Below are 20,189 nucleotides of genomic sequence, written 5' to 3' on the forward strand. Positions count from 1 at the left end.
TCTATGGAACTTTTCTGTAAACATAATCACTTTATAACATGTTAAAACACAACATTTTCCTCAATTAAAAAGTTAGTTTTTGCAATTTGCTTATTTTTTATGTACGGTGCACAAAATTTGAAACAAAACACTTAACTTTTGAGCCAGTGATCGAATATTTACTGGCTAAGGTGTAATTCTTATAATTTGTAATCTGACCTTAAGTAGGATAATAAATTTTTGTAGACAATGTTTAAGTTATGAATTTTTTTGAGGAAAGTTGCTTTTTTATATTTTGATTTTTTATCTTAAAACTATGGGGAGGAGCACAATCTGAAAAATAAGGTCCAAACATTTCAGAAGAGTGATTGAAAAGTTTGAAGCCCTTAATGTTAATTTCAGGTTTTGTATATTTTTCCATATCTTGGTTCTTTTCTTTTTTTCAAATTTCTACTGCTCAATATATGTTTATTCTAACTGATTTTATTCAAATGTTGTTATTCTTAACTTCATAGCTTATACAAATTTGCATACCTAGTAATTCAGACATTATTTGATCATTTCTAAGCTAAAAAATGTCAAAATATTGTTTTCGGATGAGTGAGTTTTAAAATTGTGCCCCAAACCTTTTGATTCCTTTCCTTAGATACAGCAAAATAAGTAAAACATGAAATTATCATTAAAGGGCTCAAACTTTGAACTCTTCTCCTGACTAAATTATTGAATATTTTCCAATTAAGTCCCATATTTTAAGGTTTTAAAATTTAAATCCATTGTAAAAATGTACTTTTATTTAGTAGCATGCTAGAGAAAGCATATTTCTGCATCTGATTCTGTAATTTAAACTATTGAGTTCCTGAATTAATTGGCATATTTATGGTTATTTCCCTGATAGAAGATATCCTCTAGCATAGCAGCAGGGGCTGCAGATTATTTTCCATCTCAAGTTTTTTTTAAAAAAACAACATGGATAAAAACTCCGTATCTCAGGAAAAAAATGAGAACAAGTAAAACTTATAGATCTTTTTTTATTAATTGTGAGGAAGTTTTTCTTTTTTTAAAATATGATAACAAAAAGAGATACTTAAGTTATTTTCTGTCTACAGTTTCAATTGTTTGCAAAGTATCTGTGATGGTATGAAAATGAATTTTATAATAACTTTAAACATGCACAAATTAGAACACCATATATTACAATTCTGTTAATTCCTTCTTTTAAAACTAAAAGATTTTATTTTAATACTATCATCTGTAAATTAAATTTTTTATGATTTCCTTATTTGGTTTAGTATAGTAGCTTTTTTTTCTCTTTTGAGCTAAGCTGAAGTATGATTGTATAAAATTCAAATTAAATTTAAATAGCATGAAGTTTTTGTGTATAATTTATTTACAAATTGTGCAAAATATATGTTAGATTAAGCTTAAATTTTACAATAATAACCTCTGTTTTACTGCATCAAATTTACATTTTTGATTATAGTATTGTATATTGATACTGTAAATTCTGTTACCCTGGTTATGCCTTTGAACTATTATGACTGCAGTTACTTAAAAATATGATCACTTGATCAAAAGTTATTATGGTGTTTTTTTATTGTGAAAACTGTCTTAAAAAAAGTTTTAGATACAGATAAAATTTCACATGCAAATGAAATTTATTTAGACACATTAGATTTCTAAAAATAAACAGACAAAGTGATCTTTTTACAGCTGAAGCAATTAATGCAAGTAATTAAAGCATTCTGTTTTTTGAATCACTTGTTTTATGAAAAACATGCTATGATTTTCAGCTAATTGTTTAATATTTTCAGGTCAGTCAGTTCAATGACAGCCAAAGTGCAGAGAAATCTAAAGAAGTTCAGTCCATTGAAGAGCTTGCTTTAGGATTCATAAAAGTAGCAAATGAGGCAATGTGTCGTCCAATAAGAGCTTTGACACAAGGAAAAGGCTTTGACACATCACAACATATTTTAGCTTGCTTTGGTGGTGCTGGTAGCCAACATGCTTGTGCAATTGCTAAAAATTTGGGTATTTCTTCAATCTTTATACATAAGTAATTATAGTTTATGATATTATATAAAAAAATTTAAGATAATCATTTAAATGGATTTATAATTCATTTATTTCTGTAACATTTATTTTCATTGTTTCTTGTTTGTTCTTTTTATATATTACTACAGTTATATTAAGATTTTGAATATTTTTAAATAGTGTGAACATGTATTGAATATCCATAGTTATCTTGTGAACACATATTATGTGCACCTGAGACATGGCCACTAATCTCGTAATATGAGGAGTCATTTGCAATTTTTGAGAGAAATAAGAAATATTTGTGGTGGAACTTTAGTGGTGGGCTTATATTATATTATAACCGTCGTTGAACAGCCAACCCTATTTTATGAGTTTACGGCTACTTATGTTCAACTCCGTAGCGTTGTAATTTTGAACCCAATGCAGAAGACAGAGGAACTTCTGGATCGAGTATTGGGAGAAATTTTGCCTTCGTGGAGGACTTTTTGATGGAGCTAACCCACATTTGCGTTGCATGGAGATGAAGACCACGAGTACCTCCCAAGGTTAGCTTGACAGTAAGGGGACTCTAACCCATGATCCGTCTACCACTGAGGATATTTCACGTTAGCACTGTGATTGGTGCAAGCCAGATGCGGAATTCGTATCTACTAGGATTCGAACCTGGTTTGCCTCATTAGAAGGCGAACACTCTATCCTCTGAGCCATCGCGGCTCAGTGGATGACTTATAGCAAAGATGAAAAATTCAGAATTGTATAAAAATTTTATAAAAAGCATGATGCTGTGAAATACTTGAAAATCCAAAGGATAAAATGGGCTGGACATCTGGTTAGAATGCAGGAAGGTCGATACTGCCAAAAACCATTTCTAGCCAAGTCTGTAGAAACTGGGAAAAGGGACAGACTCTGCCTTAGATGTATATTCTGAAAACCATAAATTGTAGGAATTTTGCCAAATAGAAAAACACCTTTTAAAGACTTCTGGGAAAAAGCCAGGGCCCACCTAGGTATGTCCTGATACTGTAGAAGAGGAAGAAAATGTAGGATCAGCGTTGTAGTTAACGTTTCTTATAAGCTGCTTACATAAAAAACAATCATCTTTCCTCTCAGCTCATCATTAGCTAATTTCGCTTTTTGGTCGTTAATATGATTCATTCTGCAGTTTGAAATTTAAAAAAACAAAATGAGAATTTAAGAAACAAATGACCTACTATTTATTTGAAATTCATAATTTTGCTAAACATTTTGATGACATTTAAAATTACCTGTTCTGTTTTAGTTTCCATGACGAAATTTATGTTTGAAACTATATTAATAAATTTTTAACTTTTCGCAAAAGTTTACGTGAAAAAGAAATATTAAGTTAGTGATTAGAAACTAAATCTTATATCTGTAGGAAACTTTCCAAGTAAAATGAAACATAGGCCAGAAAAATAGTAAGTATTGAAAGACGTCAAGTAACAAATTTTCTACTTGAAAAAAAACAGAATATTTTATACTTTTAAAAAGTATATTTTATACTTTTAAAGTTTTAAAAGTATGTTTGTTTTTTAGTGTTTTAGTTTTATACTATCTTTTTAATTGCATGGTATTAATTTTAACTTGATGATCAATAAAAATTATCATTCATTTGTTTTAAAAGTTTGTTAGAGTTTTAGTATATATTTTTATACAAGATTATTTATTGCATGATAATAATTTTAATATGATTATAATAAAAATTATCATTAATTTAATTTAGTTTAATATTTTTCATAATATTTTATTACATCACAATTTCAGTTTATTTTATGTTTCACTCTTCTGATTTAGAAAATCGTGATACAACTTTTGTGATTAATGCTGGTTATTTAATTATTAGATATGCTGGTATTCTTTCCGCATTTGGCATGGCTCTTGCTGATGTTGTCTCTGAAGAACAGGAGGCTTGTGTTGAAGTTTATTGTCCAGGTATGTGGAATACAGGGTTGCCACAGGTGACTAAAATGCGACTATTTGAAACTATTTTCGACCTGAGGCAACTATGGCTACTTTTTTTGCTTAAAAAGGCTTTAAATGCAAATATTTTCAGGAAAAGGAGACTATTGGAAGACTTTTCTGTGCTCCTAGCAATTTTTTTTTAAGCATAAATTGGATTTTCTATTCAAATTCGAAATAATTCAAAGAAACTTTTAGACTTTTTAACGGTTCAAACTGTAAGTTACCATTCTATAATTATTAAAATGAATAAATACACTTTGATCTTAATTTTTTTAATGGTTATTATTGCATTTTATAAAATATTTTTAAATTAGTTTTTTTCAAGCAAAAAAGTTTTCTGTTATTAGCTTTTAATGTGAAAAATAAATTTCAATTGTTCAATTTTTTATAACTCAATGTTTTTTATTTTATTTTACTTTATTAGTGAGCTTTCAATGTTTCACTATATTTCTTTTACAAATTGTATTTCTTTCTTCTAAGAAATGTAAATTTTTTTTACTTTAGAAAACTATCAGTATTTCGATACAAAAATTAATGAATTGTCCACCAGATGTTGTGAAAATTTAAAGTCACAGGGTTTCAAAGAGTAAGCAGCTTTCTTTTGTTTAGCATTTCATTTAGTGCGAAATATTATTGTGTATTTTGTGATTATAATTTTTTTTCCATTTGTTAATAGGGAAGAGCTTAGTTTTGATGTATTTTTAAACATGCGTTATGAAAGAACTGATTGTTCATTGATGTGTCCACCTTTTCCCTTTGCATCTGCTTTGTCATGTGCTCACGGAGACTTTTTGAAATCCTTTTTGGAAAGGTAAATCATTCTTTTCTAGTAGGCTTATTTTCACTTTTTTAGTTAATCATAAGTTTTACAGTGGCATTTTAAACATTTCGAAACACTTATTTTATTTTTTATATTTCTAAGAGTAACATTTGAGTTAAACTCTAAAAATTTGAAGCCATTCTAAAGCACTTAGTTTCTTTCCTTTTTTTTTTAAAGTTCTTTTTACCTGTTTTTGTTTCCAAAATTAAGAATTTTTATTTCCATAAGTTAATTTATAAATGAAACTAGGTGATTGAATCATAAAGAACTAAATAATTAAATTGTATTATGTACAATCAATAAATAATGAGAGAGGGTCTATTAAAGCTATGTTATTTAGAAAAATGGTGATGAGCCTGAAATTAATCAGAGAAACAGCAGCAAGGTCTCAGTGGTTAAAGGCACTGAGCTGTCATTATGAAGGACAGGTTTGACCCCTGATGGCTTCTTTATTGTGTCATTTTCAGATTAATAGGTACCAGCTTGTCTTGGAAGTAAAGGTGGTTTGAGTGCAATCAAGCAGTTATGCAGTTGGCCATGAAATTGTGGAGCCTTAACCTCTGTGAGTCTTTTGGCCAGCAAGGGACTAATGCTGGAAAGCTTTACTTTTTAAATCAGGGAAAAAATAAGGACTTTACAAGAAAGTTATTTGGCTCATATCTGAGGTTCGAAGGTAGTTTGATTTAGTTTGAGAAAATAATTTTTAGTATGATAGGGAACATATCAAAAATAGATCACGATATAACTTTGAATGTAATAATTATGAAAAAAGTTTTTGTTAATGTTTTTCCACTGAATGTTCAAGAAGGTAACCTATTTTGTCATTGAAATTGTTTTTTTTTAATGACTATTTAATTTATTTGTACCACAATCTAAATTATCATTGATTATTTAGATTTCCAAAAATTTTTTCAATCCTGCATTTTTAGCTTCTGTTATATATGCTTAGGTACAAAAGAGAGTTTGGATTTTGCATCCCTGATCGACCAATCATTGTTGATGACATTCGTGTCAGAGCTATTGGAAATAGGCATCTGAATTTGGCCGATACTATTGAGGAAGCAACAGATCCTCCACAGCATAAAGAGGTCAATATAATATGTTTCTTGAACAATAACTTTTAATTTGGATTTAATTACAGGCACTAGCTTTACATAATTATATATTTTTTCAAGTCAAATTATAATTATATATTCTTTCAAGTCAATAAGTCTGCATTGTTATATATTAATTAGTTTTGCTCTTTAATTTTATTGAATTGATATTTATTCGATGTAGATACATAATTCTAAGCAGAAACTTAATAAAATATGAAAAATCTTTTTTAAACTCACTGTTACTTTCCCATTTTGCTTGTTACTTTCTTACATTTTTTTTAAATGCCAGTATACCAGTGAATTTATTTTGTAAATTTAATTGGTTTTGACAAGTTGTGCTCTGTAATATAAAGCTTTTTTATTTCTCTGAGCATGGTATATTTTTAGCACAGTATATCTATAGAATTTTCTTTTGAATTTATGCAGTATATGAAAATAAATTCCATGTTGTTTAAATATTGACAACAAGTGTCTTTTACTTAATGTTTTTGCAAAAGCTCGTTTTTTTAAAAGTTGCATATTGAATTAAAAAAACATTTAAAATCACAAAATTTATTTATTAAAACATATTCCAGTTTCGGGATCATGTGTTACACATTCATCAGTAGGATAATATGACAGAGATGACAATAACATAGATGATTTACTAACTGTCAAAAATTTATTGAATTTCTAAATTTTCTAAAAAATACGCTTCTTAATCCCATTTTTATTAAAAATATCAAATTTTCTCTACTTCAAGTAGGTTTTGTTCACAATTAATTAAGATTTCTTTGATTGCAACTAGATATCTGATTGTGTTTCAAACTATGTTTTCAGATTGTTCAGTGTTACTTTGATGATGGTTATAAGGAAACTAAAATATTTCTTCTATCAGATTTGTTATATAAGCATGAAATATATGGTCCTGCAATAATTATAGATGTTAATTGGTAAGCTCATTTCATTAAGTTTCCATTTTTTAAGTATCAAAAATAATCTGTAAATACATTTTTTAAAAAAATATATTTTTGGTCTTTTTTTGTATATAATTTATTTGTTTTTCTTTTAGTTGTAGGATATAAAATTTAATCAAATGTAAATTGTAATTTATTAGCTAAGATATTTTTATTAAAAGATAATATTTTGAATATGTGGCAACAATTTTTTCGAATGTTGGCAGTCTAAAAATGTACTATTTTGTTTATATCTCTTTGTAATTTATTTATTTTTTATAAATATTGACTTTTATCTTAACAATGCTAAGAAAAAATGATAGAATTATTAACAATTATAATTTTAACTTAAATGTCGTGGGATTTTAAGTAAATTCATTGTTATGTAGCACAGCCAAAAGAGAAGTTTGTGGCGTAGCTACCACTATGATTATTAAACATTTCACTAGTATATAAAACACGCTAACTCAATTCAATCTTGAGGTATCATTTGATAGATGACGGTTGACATAATCAAAAACTCTTTCATTGTGTACGCCCCCCCCACGTGATGTGAACATGCCTACTTCGATGGATGGTCCACATTGAACAGTTGACTTGCTATTTGTGACCATATCAATCTTGAGGTATCATTTGATAGATGACGGTTGACATAATCAAAAACTCTTTCATTGTGACCCCCCCCCCCCACGTGATGTGAACATGCCTACTTCGATGGATGGTCCACATTGAACAGTTGACTTGCTATTTGTGGCCATGTCATTTGTTTCTCAGTCTCAATTACACACTAAGGGATCCTGCAAACACTCGACCACTAATGTCAACCCGCAACACTCAACTGCTAATAGCAGCACAGGAGAGACTAAACACACAACCGTGAACTTAATACAGCTTTCACAACAAATGCTCAAAATTCGGTGAACTTAATACAGTTCTCACCACAAGCGCTCAAAATCTTATGAACTTAATACAGCTGTCCTGGTCTTTCGCATTTATGACAACTAGTGGTATCCGTTTATCGAATTTTATCCCTGATAAAATTCTAGTGGGGGAGTATTGTGGCTTAACTACCACTACAATTACTAAACATCAATTCACCATTATATAAGACATGCTGACGTGATTCAATCTTTATGTACCTTTTCATAGATGAAGGTTGGCATTGTCAATTTATACTTTTCCCACAGGTTCACATTATTAATGACAATGTTTTGCAGGATTTGTCACTATGGCGACTGCTGTTGAAGTGAAAAGGATTTATGTTTTTTTCTTTCCTTTATTGATATTGTGAATCTGAGGCCCCAATATTAATGTATGTACACAAAAGTTATAGTGTAAAAGTATAAACTCCAATAAATAATTTTAAATCTTCCTTTAAAACTAAAGGAATTATTCTACCTAAATATCTGAATCTGGCCTATTATCTTTAGAATAGAAAGCTTCATGATTTTTGTAAATGTGGTTTCAATTGGTGATGGTGGTGTAGATGTATTATACTTTTGCAATTTTCAAAGAAAATATAAAATTAGTGCATGTAAGTGATAGTGATATTGTTAAAAATGGTATAATCCCTTATTTTCTTTTTTTTTTGTAGTACCATTTTGGTAGAACCAGATTGTTTAGCATCTGTAACTAAAGATGGAAGTATTCTAATGAAGGTGTGCAATGTTTATTCATATCTAGCTTTCTTTTTAAGTTCCATTGCTCTGAAAGAATATCAGTCCTGTCACTATGTCTGCCTTATTCGTATGTAAAATAATCTCCTGATTGGGAATATGATCCATATTTTCCCTATCAGTCAGCCATCTTTTTCTTGATCATATGCAACCTCTTTATTTATCACTTTTTACAATTTTATGACCATGGATTTGGTTTGGGGAAGGAAAAGAAGAATTATTCTAACTTAAAGGTGCTATGGAAGTGAAAAGTTTTAAAACTTGAACATCTGCAGCAAGGAAAAATTTTTTGGAAGGGGCAAATTTGCATCTTAAATTGGAAAAAAAAAATTTAAAAAAAGTTTTCTACCTTCTTCTGAATTTTTTGTTTTAATTTCTACATATTTTAGTTTTTTTTTTTTTTTTTTTTTTAGTTTCCCTTTTTCCTACATCAAACACCCTCAAATAATAAAAGTATTCAGTTACAATTTTGGTTAAAAGTAGTCCTTGTAAAAGAGTTTGTAGATATGGACAGACTTTAGCTGTTGAAAACCTTCACTTTACAACAATGATACTCTCAGTAACTTGCACACTTAGAGGTTTGGGCAGGAATTTTCATCTTTTGGTAAGTAAATAATAAAAGTCAAACAATCTGTTTCCTTGCTTTTCTCCTCCTAATAAAATTCTTGGCCATAAAATTACGAAAAAGAATAAGCATATAAAGAGGTATTCTCAGAAAATATGGAGTAATGAGAGAAAATAAGGATTACATTTGGTTTCTAGAGGTATTTTTTTCATAGGGATCAGTAAGAATAGTTATATGGGCTTAAAACGTTTTCTTTCTGATCGGAATTTTTTTGAAATGGATATTATTAAAACTTTTAATATAACCTATATTTAAAAATATTGCATTCATATTAAAAAAGGGCATCACATTAAACTATTGTGCGTTCTAAAAATTTTCATATCCAAAAGAATGTGTTAAAACCATATTACAGACATAACTTTATTTAAATGTATAGAAATACAAATGTGCTTATATTTAGAAACGCTATTACATTTTACAAAATTACAATTAAATGAACTTCTTTTAATTTTAGGTATTAAAAGCATCTGTACAGGGTATTTCTACAGAATTGGATATGATTCAACTGTCTATCTTTTCTCATCGTTTCATGAGTATAGCAGAACAAATGGGAAAGTAAGTTCTTTATTTTATCACTAAATTCATTTGCACTTTTTAATACTTTGCTAATTTATTTCTATGTTTTTCATAGAATACTGCAGAGAACATCTGTTTCTACTAACATAAAAGTATGAATTTATCTTTGTTCTTTTTATTGCTTCATTCATTTTCTGTTGCTTTTTATTTTTAAATTTCTGTGCTTCAAAAAATAGCTTTCTTCTCGCTTACATAACATTTTTATCTTATTTGCCTTTAGAAACTGCTGGTTTTGAAATTATTAATATAAATATATAATAGAATATTTTTAATCCCCATTTTTAAATAGGAATTTTGGATAAACAAAATTTTTAGTAATTAGAATCAATTAAAGTTCTAATTAGTTTTTACTATCAGGATTAAAATATACGGTGCACAAAAAATAAACAAAACACGCTGAATAACTTTCAAATACTAGTTCTTGATCTTAATGGTTTGAGGGGGTGACTCTTAATATGCTAATTACTTAGTTTGAGCCGTGGTGGCTCAGGAGATAGAGCATTGGCCTTCCAATGAGGTGAACCGGGTTCGAATCCCAGCGATGGCTGGTTGATACAAATTCCAAATGTATTCGTAATGAAGAAATTAACAAATTAGTCAAAAAACTTAATATTAAAAAAATTATAACTACTATATACTAGTCTGACATTTTGGACATGATAAACATAATATGCTGGTTTACATTCGAGTCAGTGGTGTGTCTTAGACAATATTTACCACATTTAATATCATTCCATGGGCTTTTTAAGAACACTTTCTTGATATGTGCTCATAAAGAGGAAAATCTGATACACAAATATGACAGCTTTAAGTTTGTGCGCACTGACTAGCATAATAGCTTCCTCAGTGGCATGACAGCCCTGGGTGGGCCCTGGTCTTCTCCAGAAGTCTTTTTTAAGGCCTTTATCCATTTGGCAACTGTTCTTCAATTTTTTGTTTTTAGAATGTCTTTTTTGAAATAGTCAATCTATGTAAGGCGAGGTTTTTGAAATATTCAATAGTTTGGCAAACTTGTATAAAAAATCCTATAACAAGATTAAGATTAATAAGATTGAATTAGAGTTAGAAAACTGGTTTTCTGTGTGTCACTCTGTTGGTGACAGTTTAGATGTAGGAGAATTGTATTATGTATTTAAAAAGCATTGTAAGAAGAATTATATCTATATTTTTTGAAAGGTAACTTTATTTAAACTTTAAAAGCTTAGTTTTAGTTTAACTTACACTAGATAAAAATTTCTCCATTAGAAAAATTATTCTTGTATGAGAATTACATGTTTTCTTATATTTTTTTTATCTCACATTTATAGGAGAGGCTTGATTTTTCATGTGCACTCTTTGGGCCAGATGGTGGACTTGTGTCAAATGCACCTCACATTCCAGTGCATTTAGGTGCTATGCAAGAAGCTGTGCAGTTTCAAGTATGTTATTCATTATTGTGATTTAAATTTATCTGTTGGTTTAAATCAAGTTTTAATAACCAGTTTTAATTATTTTGTTTTTAAGGAGTTTTATTATTTATACGTATAATAAATTAAGTTTATTAATTTTAAAAAATATAATTTTTTCATTATTTATGATTAAATAATTTTTTTTTCATTTTTCAAAATGTTTTAAAGAAGTTTTCAAAGAAATATAGTTTATTGTTTGCATTTCTTTATAAATTTAAATTAGCAAGTTGAAATCCTGGAATAGTTTTCAAAGTAAAATTTGTGTGGAATAATGAATTTTTTGTAGCTTTATATTTATCTAAACGCTAACAGGTACTGGCAATGTTGATTTTGAAAATTCCTAAGTATTTGTGCCTTTAGTTATAGCATAATATGTATTTATTTATACCAAGTATGTATTTGTTTCTTTTACCTATCACTTAAGCTCTAAAAATCATTGTGCTTAGACTTCAGAACAAAATATAAATATTTATATTATTAATATATAATAGAAGGCAGATGTAGGGTAAACTCACCAGTGAAGGAACACTTAAGCTTCACTTGCCTTTTAAAAAATCATATTAATTTCAAAATTCATAATTTTAGTTAAATGACAGTGTCAACATATTTGTTACTAAATGCAAATTATGTAAAAAAATTGTAGAGAACTTACATAATATTGTTTTAAAGTTTTGGCGGTTCAAATAGCAAGTAGTAAGAAGACCAAGTGAAGGAACAGCTCTTACCAGTGAATGAACACCCAGTAAAGGAACACTTAATTTTGGTTATTTTTTAATGCTCTTTATAAATTTATAAGCCATAAAAATATTTAAAAGCAAGCTTATTCTTGAAATTATAACATATAAATACTTGGAAAATGTTAACTTTTTTTTTGTAATCATGAATTGAAAATTAAAGTGTCAACATATTAACACATACTGTTCATTCACTGGGAAATCTATGCCCAGTAAAGGAACATGCCTTTTCCCTCACTGGTTAGAAATAGTTTTTCGTATTTTTAACATACTTTTGATGCAGAACATCACTAAAGGTACAAGAAAATTAAAGTTTATCTTTTATTTTCATTAACTTAGAAAAAAACCCAGTAAAGGAACACTTGTTCCTTCACTGGTTTTTCATCGCTCGGTGATCCAGTGAATAAACACCCCCTTATCTCAGTACTTTATTACGCTATGATGCTTTAAAAAAATAAAATGTAACTTCAATAACTATATTTTGAATTCTCTTTTTCACAGTGAGAAAAATTAAACTATTACATACAATTAATTCCACTTCAAACATATAAATGCAAACACTCACCTTATAGTTTTTTCAAAGAACAAGGTGTTGCAGAGATAATAACGCAGAGGCACCAGATAATTGACCAGGTAATCCAAAACATCGCTAGATATCTTCCTATTGTTTGGCAGTAAGCTATTGTTACCAATCAATCTAAAGAGAAACTTTCAAATTCTTATTTTTAATCAATATATATGAAATGTGCCTTCACTGGGTAGTGTTCCTTCACTGGTTGGTTTACCCTATAATGTTTCTGGAAAATAAATACTAATAAGGAAACACTTTTTCCTTTTTTTGAAAAAAGGAATCACATTTTTAAAAAGATGGTAGGCTCAAATGGGTTTAACATCGTAATAAGATATTCTTCATAATTTTAACGAAATTAAATAAAATATTAATTAAATAAAATATTTTTATTTGATATCAAATTATAAAAGTGCTTGTTAATAGTATTGCAACACAAATATTTTGTAAGATATTTCATGATGTTAAATCTTATAATGAGTAAAATAAAAAAATCAATATTTTTTAAAATTTCCTTTTAGTTTTTCTTTGCTGCTTAATGTTGCTTTATTTTAATTGAAATTTGTTTTCATAAATGTTTGTGTTTGCTAGGAGCTTATTCTGTGTGAGTTATTTGTGTTTCTTTATTTTACTATCTCTATATACAAATTTGTATGAATATATTTCAAACAAATAAATTTTAATTGTTAACAGAATCAAATTTAGTGTGAATTTTTTATAAGATAAAAGTATTTTATAAATAATAGAGATGTTCCTGTGATGGTCTGCTCCAAGGGGTATTCAACGTGGTCCACTCCTAAACCAAATTTTTATTTAAATCAATGAAAGAAACTAAGTTTCAAATTCCAGAAACTGCTAAAATGTACTAACATTTAAAAAAATGGCTAATGGTTTAGAGGCAAGGGTAAAACAAAGTTAGAGAAAAGAACCATATCAAATTCTGTTTACGAATTTAAGTGCAAGGCCAAGTTGAAGTTATTTCACCATCAGAAGATCCTCTCAAGTCCAGTTGTAGTTCAAAGTCATCATTTTGTTTTTTCTCTCTCATTTGTTTGAAGTCTAAATTTGTGTTTCATTTTGACGATCAATCATGTCTTGATCTGGGATCTATTTAAGCAATCAAAAATTGCTTGTCTTTGGAAAAAGCTTTTCCCTGGTATCCAGATTTAATTGCTGATTAGAATTGACAAGATCTTGGTCTTCCAGAACTTGCTTCTGTGAGCAGCTAAAACACTCATCCACCTGCTGATAAATGCACCTTATAATGGTTAGATCCACTGTTTGAAATGAAAGAAGCGCACCCACCAACCCCAAATGATGAGAGTTCCCAAGTTATGCAGTATTCCGATTAACTAAAACTTGTGTTATTTGTATAAATAATTAGATTTTTCACTACTATAGTTTTACATCTGTTATGGCCAAAACATTTAGGAAATAACATATTATGCTAAAACCTTATTGTGTATAAATGCCTTATTTATAATATTTTTATTTTACTAACATTATTTATATTTATGATTATTTTATTTAAACATATAATAATTTTACGAATTTTTAAGCAAGATAAAATTAAGTGTATATTAATTTTTAATCATGAAATAAAGCCATGTAATATAGCCATGTAATATATAAATGATCATAACTTAAGTTATATTGTTTTATCTTATAGAGGAGACATTTAATTAATAAGTTTACTTACTAAGAGCTTAATGTGTGAAAAATGTATTAGTTATAATATATTGATTCCACTAATAATATTTTTATATATGAATATTTTATTTAATTTTGTGATAATTTTAAGAAGTTATAAACAGGATCAAATTGAGTGTAATTCAATTAATTATGAAATAAAATTGTGTAATAAATAAATGATCGAATTTTTCAGCACTATTGTTTTGTATTTCTCATAGATGAGACATTTGGGAGATAACATACATGACGGGGATGTTATTTTAAGTAATCATCCATGTGCTGGTGGTAGTCATCTTCCTGATTTGACTGTGATCACTCCTGTATGTATTTTATAGCATAATGTATACATTTATAATTTTGTGGATTTAAGTTACATATTTAATTTTTAAATTGTGATATTTGTTGCACAAAATTTCCAGCAATATTTTCTTTTACTTGGTCTGTTTATCCATTATTCTAGATAACTTGCAGTGGTTGTATAGTAAATTATCTGTTTTCTTTTCAAATGTTACATACCGACAAACTAAAATTAAATAAGTTTCATAAATGAATACTATTAAAAAATAAATGCTAAATGAATGAAAAAAAAAAGTTAAAATACTACCACTATAGACAGTTGTTGGTTAAGGGGGTCATAATGATCATTAGCATTTTGATGGCAATGTGGTTTACATTTCCCATTTTAACTGTTAAATGCCAAATTGAGAAAGAGTAAACCAAATGACTTGAAATTTAAAAAAAAATTGCATGTAAAAAGCATCTAAAGACAATAAAAAAAATTGGGTTCCATTTGTCTCATAAAATTTTACTTTCTAATTAGATTTTATAATTGGGCTTTTCTTCCTTTTTTATTTGTGCTTGACTATAGGATTCAATTTGTACTTCCTCTTTTCCATTATTACATTTAAAAATAATATTCCCCAAACATAGAATGGCATAACAGGTTCTAAGTAATTTTCGTCTATATTTTCCATATAAGTTAAAACACCTGGTTCATTGAGCTCTAGCTGGCAAATATCTATATCTTCAAAAATCTGAATCAGAAAATCTTTGTAACAGGGCCATTGTTTGTTGTATCATTATGCATCTCTTAGACTTGGGAGTAAGAGAAAGCAAAGTTTGCAAATGAGACAAACTAAAAAAAGGACACACTTTTTTTAAAATTCACTTGGTAACACCAAATTTATCGTAGAAGTAAAATAAATCATAAGAGTCATAAAGGAAAACTATTGACAACAAAAATCTTTACAAAGTATAATCTATACTATTGCTGAAAAGCCCTTTTGATGATAAATTTTAATTCTATCATTACAAACTCAAAAGAGTATTACAGCCCCCTGAAAGTCATTACTTTATCAAACAAAATTTCCTTGAAATAGTTAGTTTCAACTGAAGAGAAAAACACTGAGCATGAAAGAGTACATATCTTGCTACTTTCTAAGTATTCTGTCAAAAATGTAAAATGTATTGTCAAAAGAAGTTGAATCCAAACCTGTACATCACACCTTTTTCCGTTCAAACATCATTATTTATCTTGAATAAATGTCATAATACCAATTGACTGGTATGTAGTTTTGAGAAATATTTGAACTTTTCAATGAGTTTTTTTAACTACAAATTTGCTATTATATACTAGAATTATGCATTGAAAAAACATTAACATGGCCTATTTAGTTTGTCTGCAAGATAAGTTTCAGATAAACAAACTAAACTAAACTGGCAATTTTTTTTTAAGCATAACATTTTGATACGGAATTATCTGCAAAACATCTTAATTAAGTATTAAACAAATAAATATTAATATACCTAAAAAATGAATTTTAGTACTTATATATTACAAATATAATCAATATTTAAAAAAGCAATGCTAATTTTTTGAAATAAATGCAGTTTTGGAACATATTAAGAAATTTCTAACTTCCCAATTTCTAACTTCTAATTCTTCCATTTCTATCTTCTGCTAATTTTTTAAAACATAACATATATTTTAAAATTTAATGAAATTAATGAACAAGTGAGTAAGTATCAGCTAATGATATCGTAACGTGACAGTAAACAAAAATGTTTACAATGCTCAATATTTAATGCTTTATATTTATCAGGAAATTCAAAAAGTTGGAGCAAAACAACTAATATTAAAACCCTATATTTCTCCTGTAAAATAGCTTTAGAAACTGAAGGAAAATTGAAAATAATTTGTGCACCTAATTGCATTACATGACTTGCATGCAAAAGTAAATATTCATAGATTTGAAATTTATTGTACAGTTTACGCTCTTTAATACGATCGTCCATTTCAGTGACCCTTCCATTATAAAGACTGATGCATAAGTCTAGTTTGCTATTTCATAGATGCCATTAGCATGTCTTCACAAAGCCGCTCGTTCCAATATAATCCCTGAATTTGAATAATTTGATTTAGAAAAAGTTTCAAAGATATTATTTAAACCATTATTTTCTTTCATGTTACGAAATAATAAATGTAAAACACATTGAATCCCCTGGAATAAAAGAGAGGGGGGTATGACCTCTTAAATTTTTATTCTGAGTCTTAGGTGGTCATAATTTGTAGTCATTTAAAACTCTGTTTTCAAAGGATACAATATCAATCTTAATTTTCTTCTTTGAAAATTGCATTTATTGTTTATTAAATGTCATTCCCCTTGTGTGGTTTATTTGAGTTGAAAGTGGTCTTTGCATTTACCTTGACATACATTATTTAACAAAAATGGCAGTCCTAAGCTAGTATATAATTTTGAATACATATTTCACCAATGAAATATTTTTTAAAGAGTGCATACTATATTAATGTAGAAAAAAGTTTCATCAATGTCAATTTTTTCTGCTCATCACCAAATTCTTAATAAAGCAAATCATAGCTTTGTATAAATTATGTAGTTATTTTTTTAGGTACGAGTTAATATTTATTGTATTCTTGCGCACCCAAGATATAACGTCCGTTCTCCTCTGAACCACGGTAGTCGTTATATAGATCGCCGATCCTATCTCAATTACTATTAATCTTTAGATATTTTACTTATTAAGTTTTTTTAACCTGACTGACTTGTAACTAGCAAATATATTTATTTTGTGTATAATTTTTGACAAACATAAGTTATTCAAATGGCTTCTGTATTGGTTTTTTATTGGTTCAAGGTATTTCATGAAAATGTGCCTAAACCTGTATTTTTTGTTGCTTGTCGTGGCCATCATGCCGATATTGGAGGTCTGACGCCAGGATCGATGCCTCCCAGTTCAACATCATTACTTCAAGAAGGAGCAAGTTTTGTGTCTTTCAAGCTTGTGAAGGAGGGTATATTTCAAGAAGAAGGTTTGTGTGATATGTAATTCTGCCTAGTGAAGTAATTTCCTGCCTTTAAAGTTCATTTTCTTATATTAGTCCGAGTTTAGTTATTTGTATCAATCTGTGTAGATTGTTTCACAGCTATATTAAAGTGATTTTAGTATATCTGACAGCTAGTGTTTACAAAATATCTGATACTGTTCTGTTTTTGTTATTTGAAATACGACAAATATGCACCCAAGAAAGAGTTTTAATTAATTTATTATATTTATTTCTATTATTTGAGAAATAAATAAAATATATAAATTTTGCAGTTCTATAATGTATTAAATGAACACTGCACTTTAAATATATAATTAGTAATAAAGATGTAATTTATCATAATTTAGTTTTATCCGATAATGATGTACTTCAATGTAGAATAGTACATTTATGCTTCAATATTTATTACAGTGGTGGAAGAGTTTCTTACAGTACCGTCGATAGTTCACTACTGGTTTTGAGGAGGTCTTTAAATCCTATATGAGCTTAATGTATATCTTAGATATATTTAAAGCACATTTTAATTTCATCAAAATTTATTAATAATTTTTTTACTTTTGAACATATTAAATCATTGCTTTGTTTTCACTTTGCATTTTTTAGGAGTTGCAATAATTGAAGTTTTTGTTAGAGTTCACTTATTCGAAAGATATTGTGCCATTTTAAAGGTGGGTTTTTAGATATACTGTAGAATTGTACAAAATATGCTTTATGGGCTCAGTGACGTGGGAAAAATAAAACTTTAATGCAAATGTCAAGGAATATATTTTTCTAATGTCTTGTATAAATATTATGCAATATAAATTGCATTTTTTTTATAGCTGCTACAGCTATTTGTTTGTTGAAACCGAACATAAATAACAATACAAATTTTGTGAAGTAAATTTTTTTTGGTACTAAGCAACTTAACATCCTTTTCTGTTAACTCTTTGTAAATCCTAGACAAGTTTGTTAACATAATTTTTTCTTTTTACTGACGGAAATATTTGTTTTTCATTTTTGTCAAAAGCAATACAAAAAGTTATGCTTAAATTGTTTTTATGTATGGCAATTTCTTTAAACTTTTCTTCTTTACAATACGTTAACTTATGTTATGTACTAAAAGACAAATGTGTGAAAGCTAAAACAAGTAATTTACTAGGCAGTTTTATATTTAAATACATTGTTTTATAATTTACATAAATGTTCAATTTTCGTTATTTAAATTATTTTGATTGAAAATGAATTCTAATGTATTAAAAAATAGAAAGTATAATTTTTCTTAAATGGCTTAAGTTGTACAATTTTCTTTCTTTTCTTAACATTTTAATTTTTAGTAAATGAAAGAAGCTTCTCAGAGTTTAAAGAATTTTATGTTATCCAATTAGCATGCACTTAAAGTGACTTTTTTTAAAAATTCACTTATAAAAACCCTAAAATAACTATTGTGTATATCATTTTGATAAAATTATTTCTATCATCATGAACTGCATCCTGGAAAATTCACATGCTGTTCTTAAAGTTAAGTATGCCATACAAATATACTTAATTTGGTACACATTGTGAGGAATTTATTTAGGTTTTTAACTCAGTTTATTTTTTAGAGGATTAATTCATTTGATTTAAGGATTTAATTGATTGGATTTAATTAATTTAATAATTTGATTTAAATAAACTTAACTGATAACTCATTAATTGAATACCCTTTTCTGTTTTGTGTATTTTTTTAAAAAAAATACAATTGATCTGTTTTTAATTTAGAAGTGACTGAAATGCTGAAAGCTCCTGGTCTTCTTCCTGGATGCTGCGGAACCAGAAATTTAAGTGATAATCTCTCTGATTTACGTGCTCAAGTGGCTGCTAATAGAAAAGTAAGAAAACAACGCTGTTTTAATAATTTTTTTTTTCTGAATGCAAGGTGTCTGCTATGGCAGTCTTTTCAACAAAATGCTTAAAAACTATCTGAAAATGCTAAAATGAAACCAGACATTTTTGCTTATTTACAGATTTTAGTATTTGAAAGAAATCTTATTTAATGAAATTTTAATACTTTTTCAAAATGATTGTGAAAACATCCAGGCTATTAGAATAATATAAAATTTTGTATTCATGAGCTTTATGGCATTTTAGCATTTTGTTGAAACTTTTTTCTGATTTTAGCTTTTTGTCAAAGCTTCGTTTTCCGATTTGTTCTTTTTGCTGAAGAAATTTTGAACTCAACCTGAACCTGATACTGTCTTCTTCGCAGGGGTTTACAAATATTTATAAAAACCCCATAGGGCTTCGAAGGCTTATGAGATACATATTCCTCCTGATAATCTAGCTTGGAGACATATTAACTACAGTGTCGGCATAAAATATTCTCAGTGGTCATGAGTTAAATTCCCCTTGCTTTGCAATTACGGGTTAGTTGCATCAAGAAGTTGTTTGTTGAAATACTTTATGTAATACCTCTTTTGTCTGAGTTAGGTTACAGTACGTAGTTGAACATTTAATAGGCAAATGCATTATGGATTAGCTTTTAAATGCCCATGAAATATATACACCCTATATATTTTGAAAATATAATTGTTCTCATTTTCTACTGGACTATATTTAATCTAAGAGGGATCATGAACTGTAAAAATTTAAATTAAAAAAAGAAAATCCTAACTTTCTTATTTTTTTTTATAATTAAGTGTCACGTGTTTCTCTTTTGAG

General features: G+C 28.0%; 1 protein-coding gene across 1 annotated transcript in view; it reads left to right on the forward strand.

The window, feature by feature from the left end:
• LOC107456462 (5-oxoprolinase) overlaps positions 1 to 20,189 on the forward strand; it is a 54,785-nt gene that overhangs the window by 14,653 nt on the left and 19,943 nt on the right. Inside the window, exons 13-25 of the mRNA XM_043042841.3 lie at positions 1,791 to 2,032; positions 3,875 to 3,963; positions 4,498 to 4,579; positions 4,670 to 4,804; positions 5,763 to 5,901; positions 6,730 to 6,842; positions 8,440 to 8,503; positions 9,601 to 9,701; positions 9,778 to 9,814; positions 11,030 to 11,140; positions 14,383 to 14,484; positions 17,321 to 17,495; positions 19,251 to 19,360. Coding sequence (XP_042898775.2) covers positions 1,791 to 2,032; positions 3,875 to 3,963; positions 4,498 to 4,579; positions 4,670 to 4,804; positions 5,763 to 5,901; positions 6,730 to 6,842; positions 8,440 to 8,503; positions 9,601 to 9,701; positions 9,778 to 9,814; positions 11,030 to 11,140; positions 14,383 to 14,484; positions 17,321 to 17,495; positions 19,251 to 19,360 — 1,500 coding nt within the window. The remainder of the gene's footprint in view (positions 1 to 1,790; positions 2,033 to 3,874; positions 3,964 to 4,497; positions 4,580 to 4,669; positions 4,805 to 5,762; positions 5,902 to 6,729; positions 6,843 to 8,439; positions 8,504 to 9,600; positions 9,702 to 9,777; positions 9,815 to 11,029; positions 11,141 to 14,382; positions 14,485 to 17,320; positions 17,496 to 19,250; positions 19,361 to 20,189) is intronic.

The sequence above is a fragment of the Parasteatoda tepidariorum genome, chromosome 1 (assembly GCF_982258835.1).
Source record: "Parasteatoda tepidariorum strain Cologne lab strain chromosome 1, Ptep-v5.0, whole genome shotgun sequence".
In the NCBI taxonomy this organism is placed as follows: Eukaryota; Metazoa; Arthropoda; class Arachnida; order Araneae; family Theridiidae; genus Parasteatoda; species Parasteatoda tepidariorum.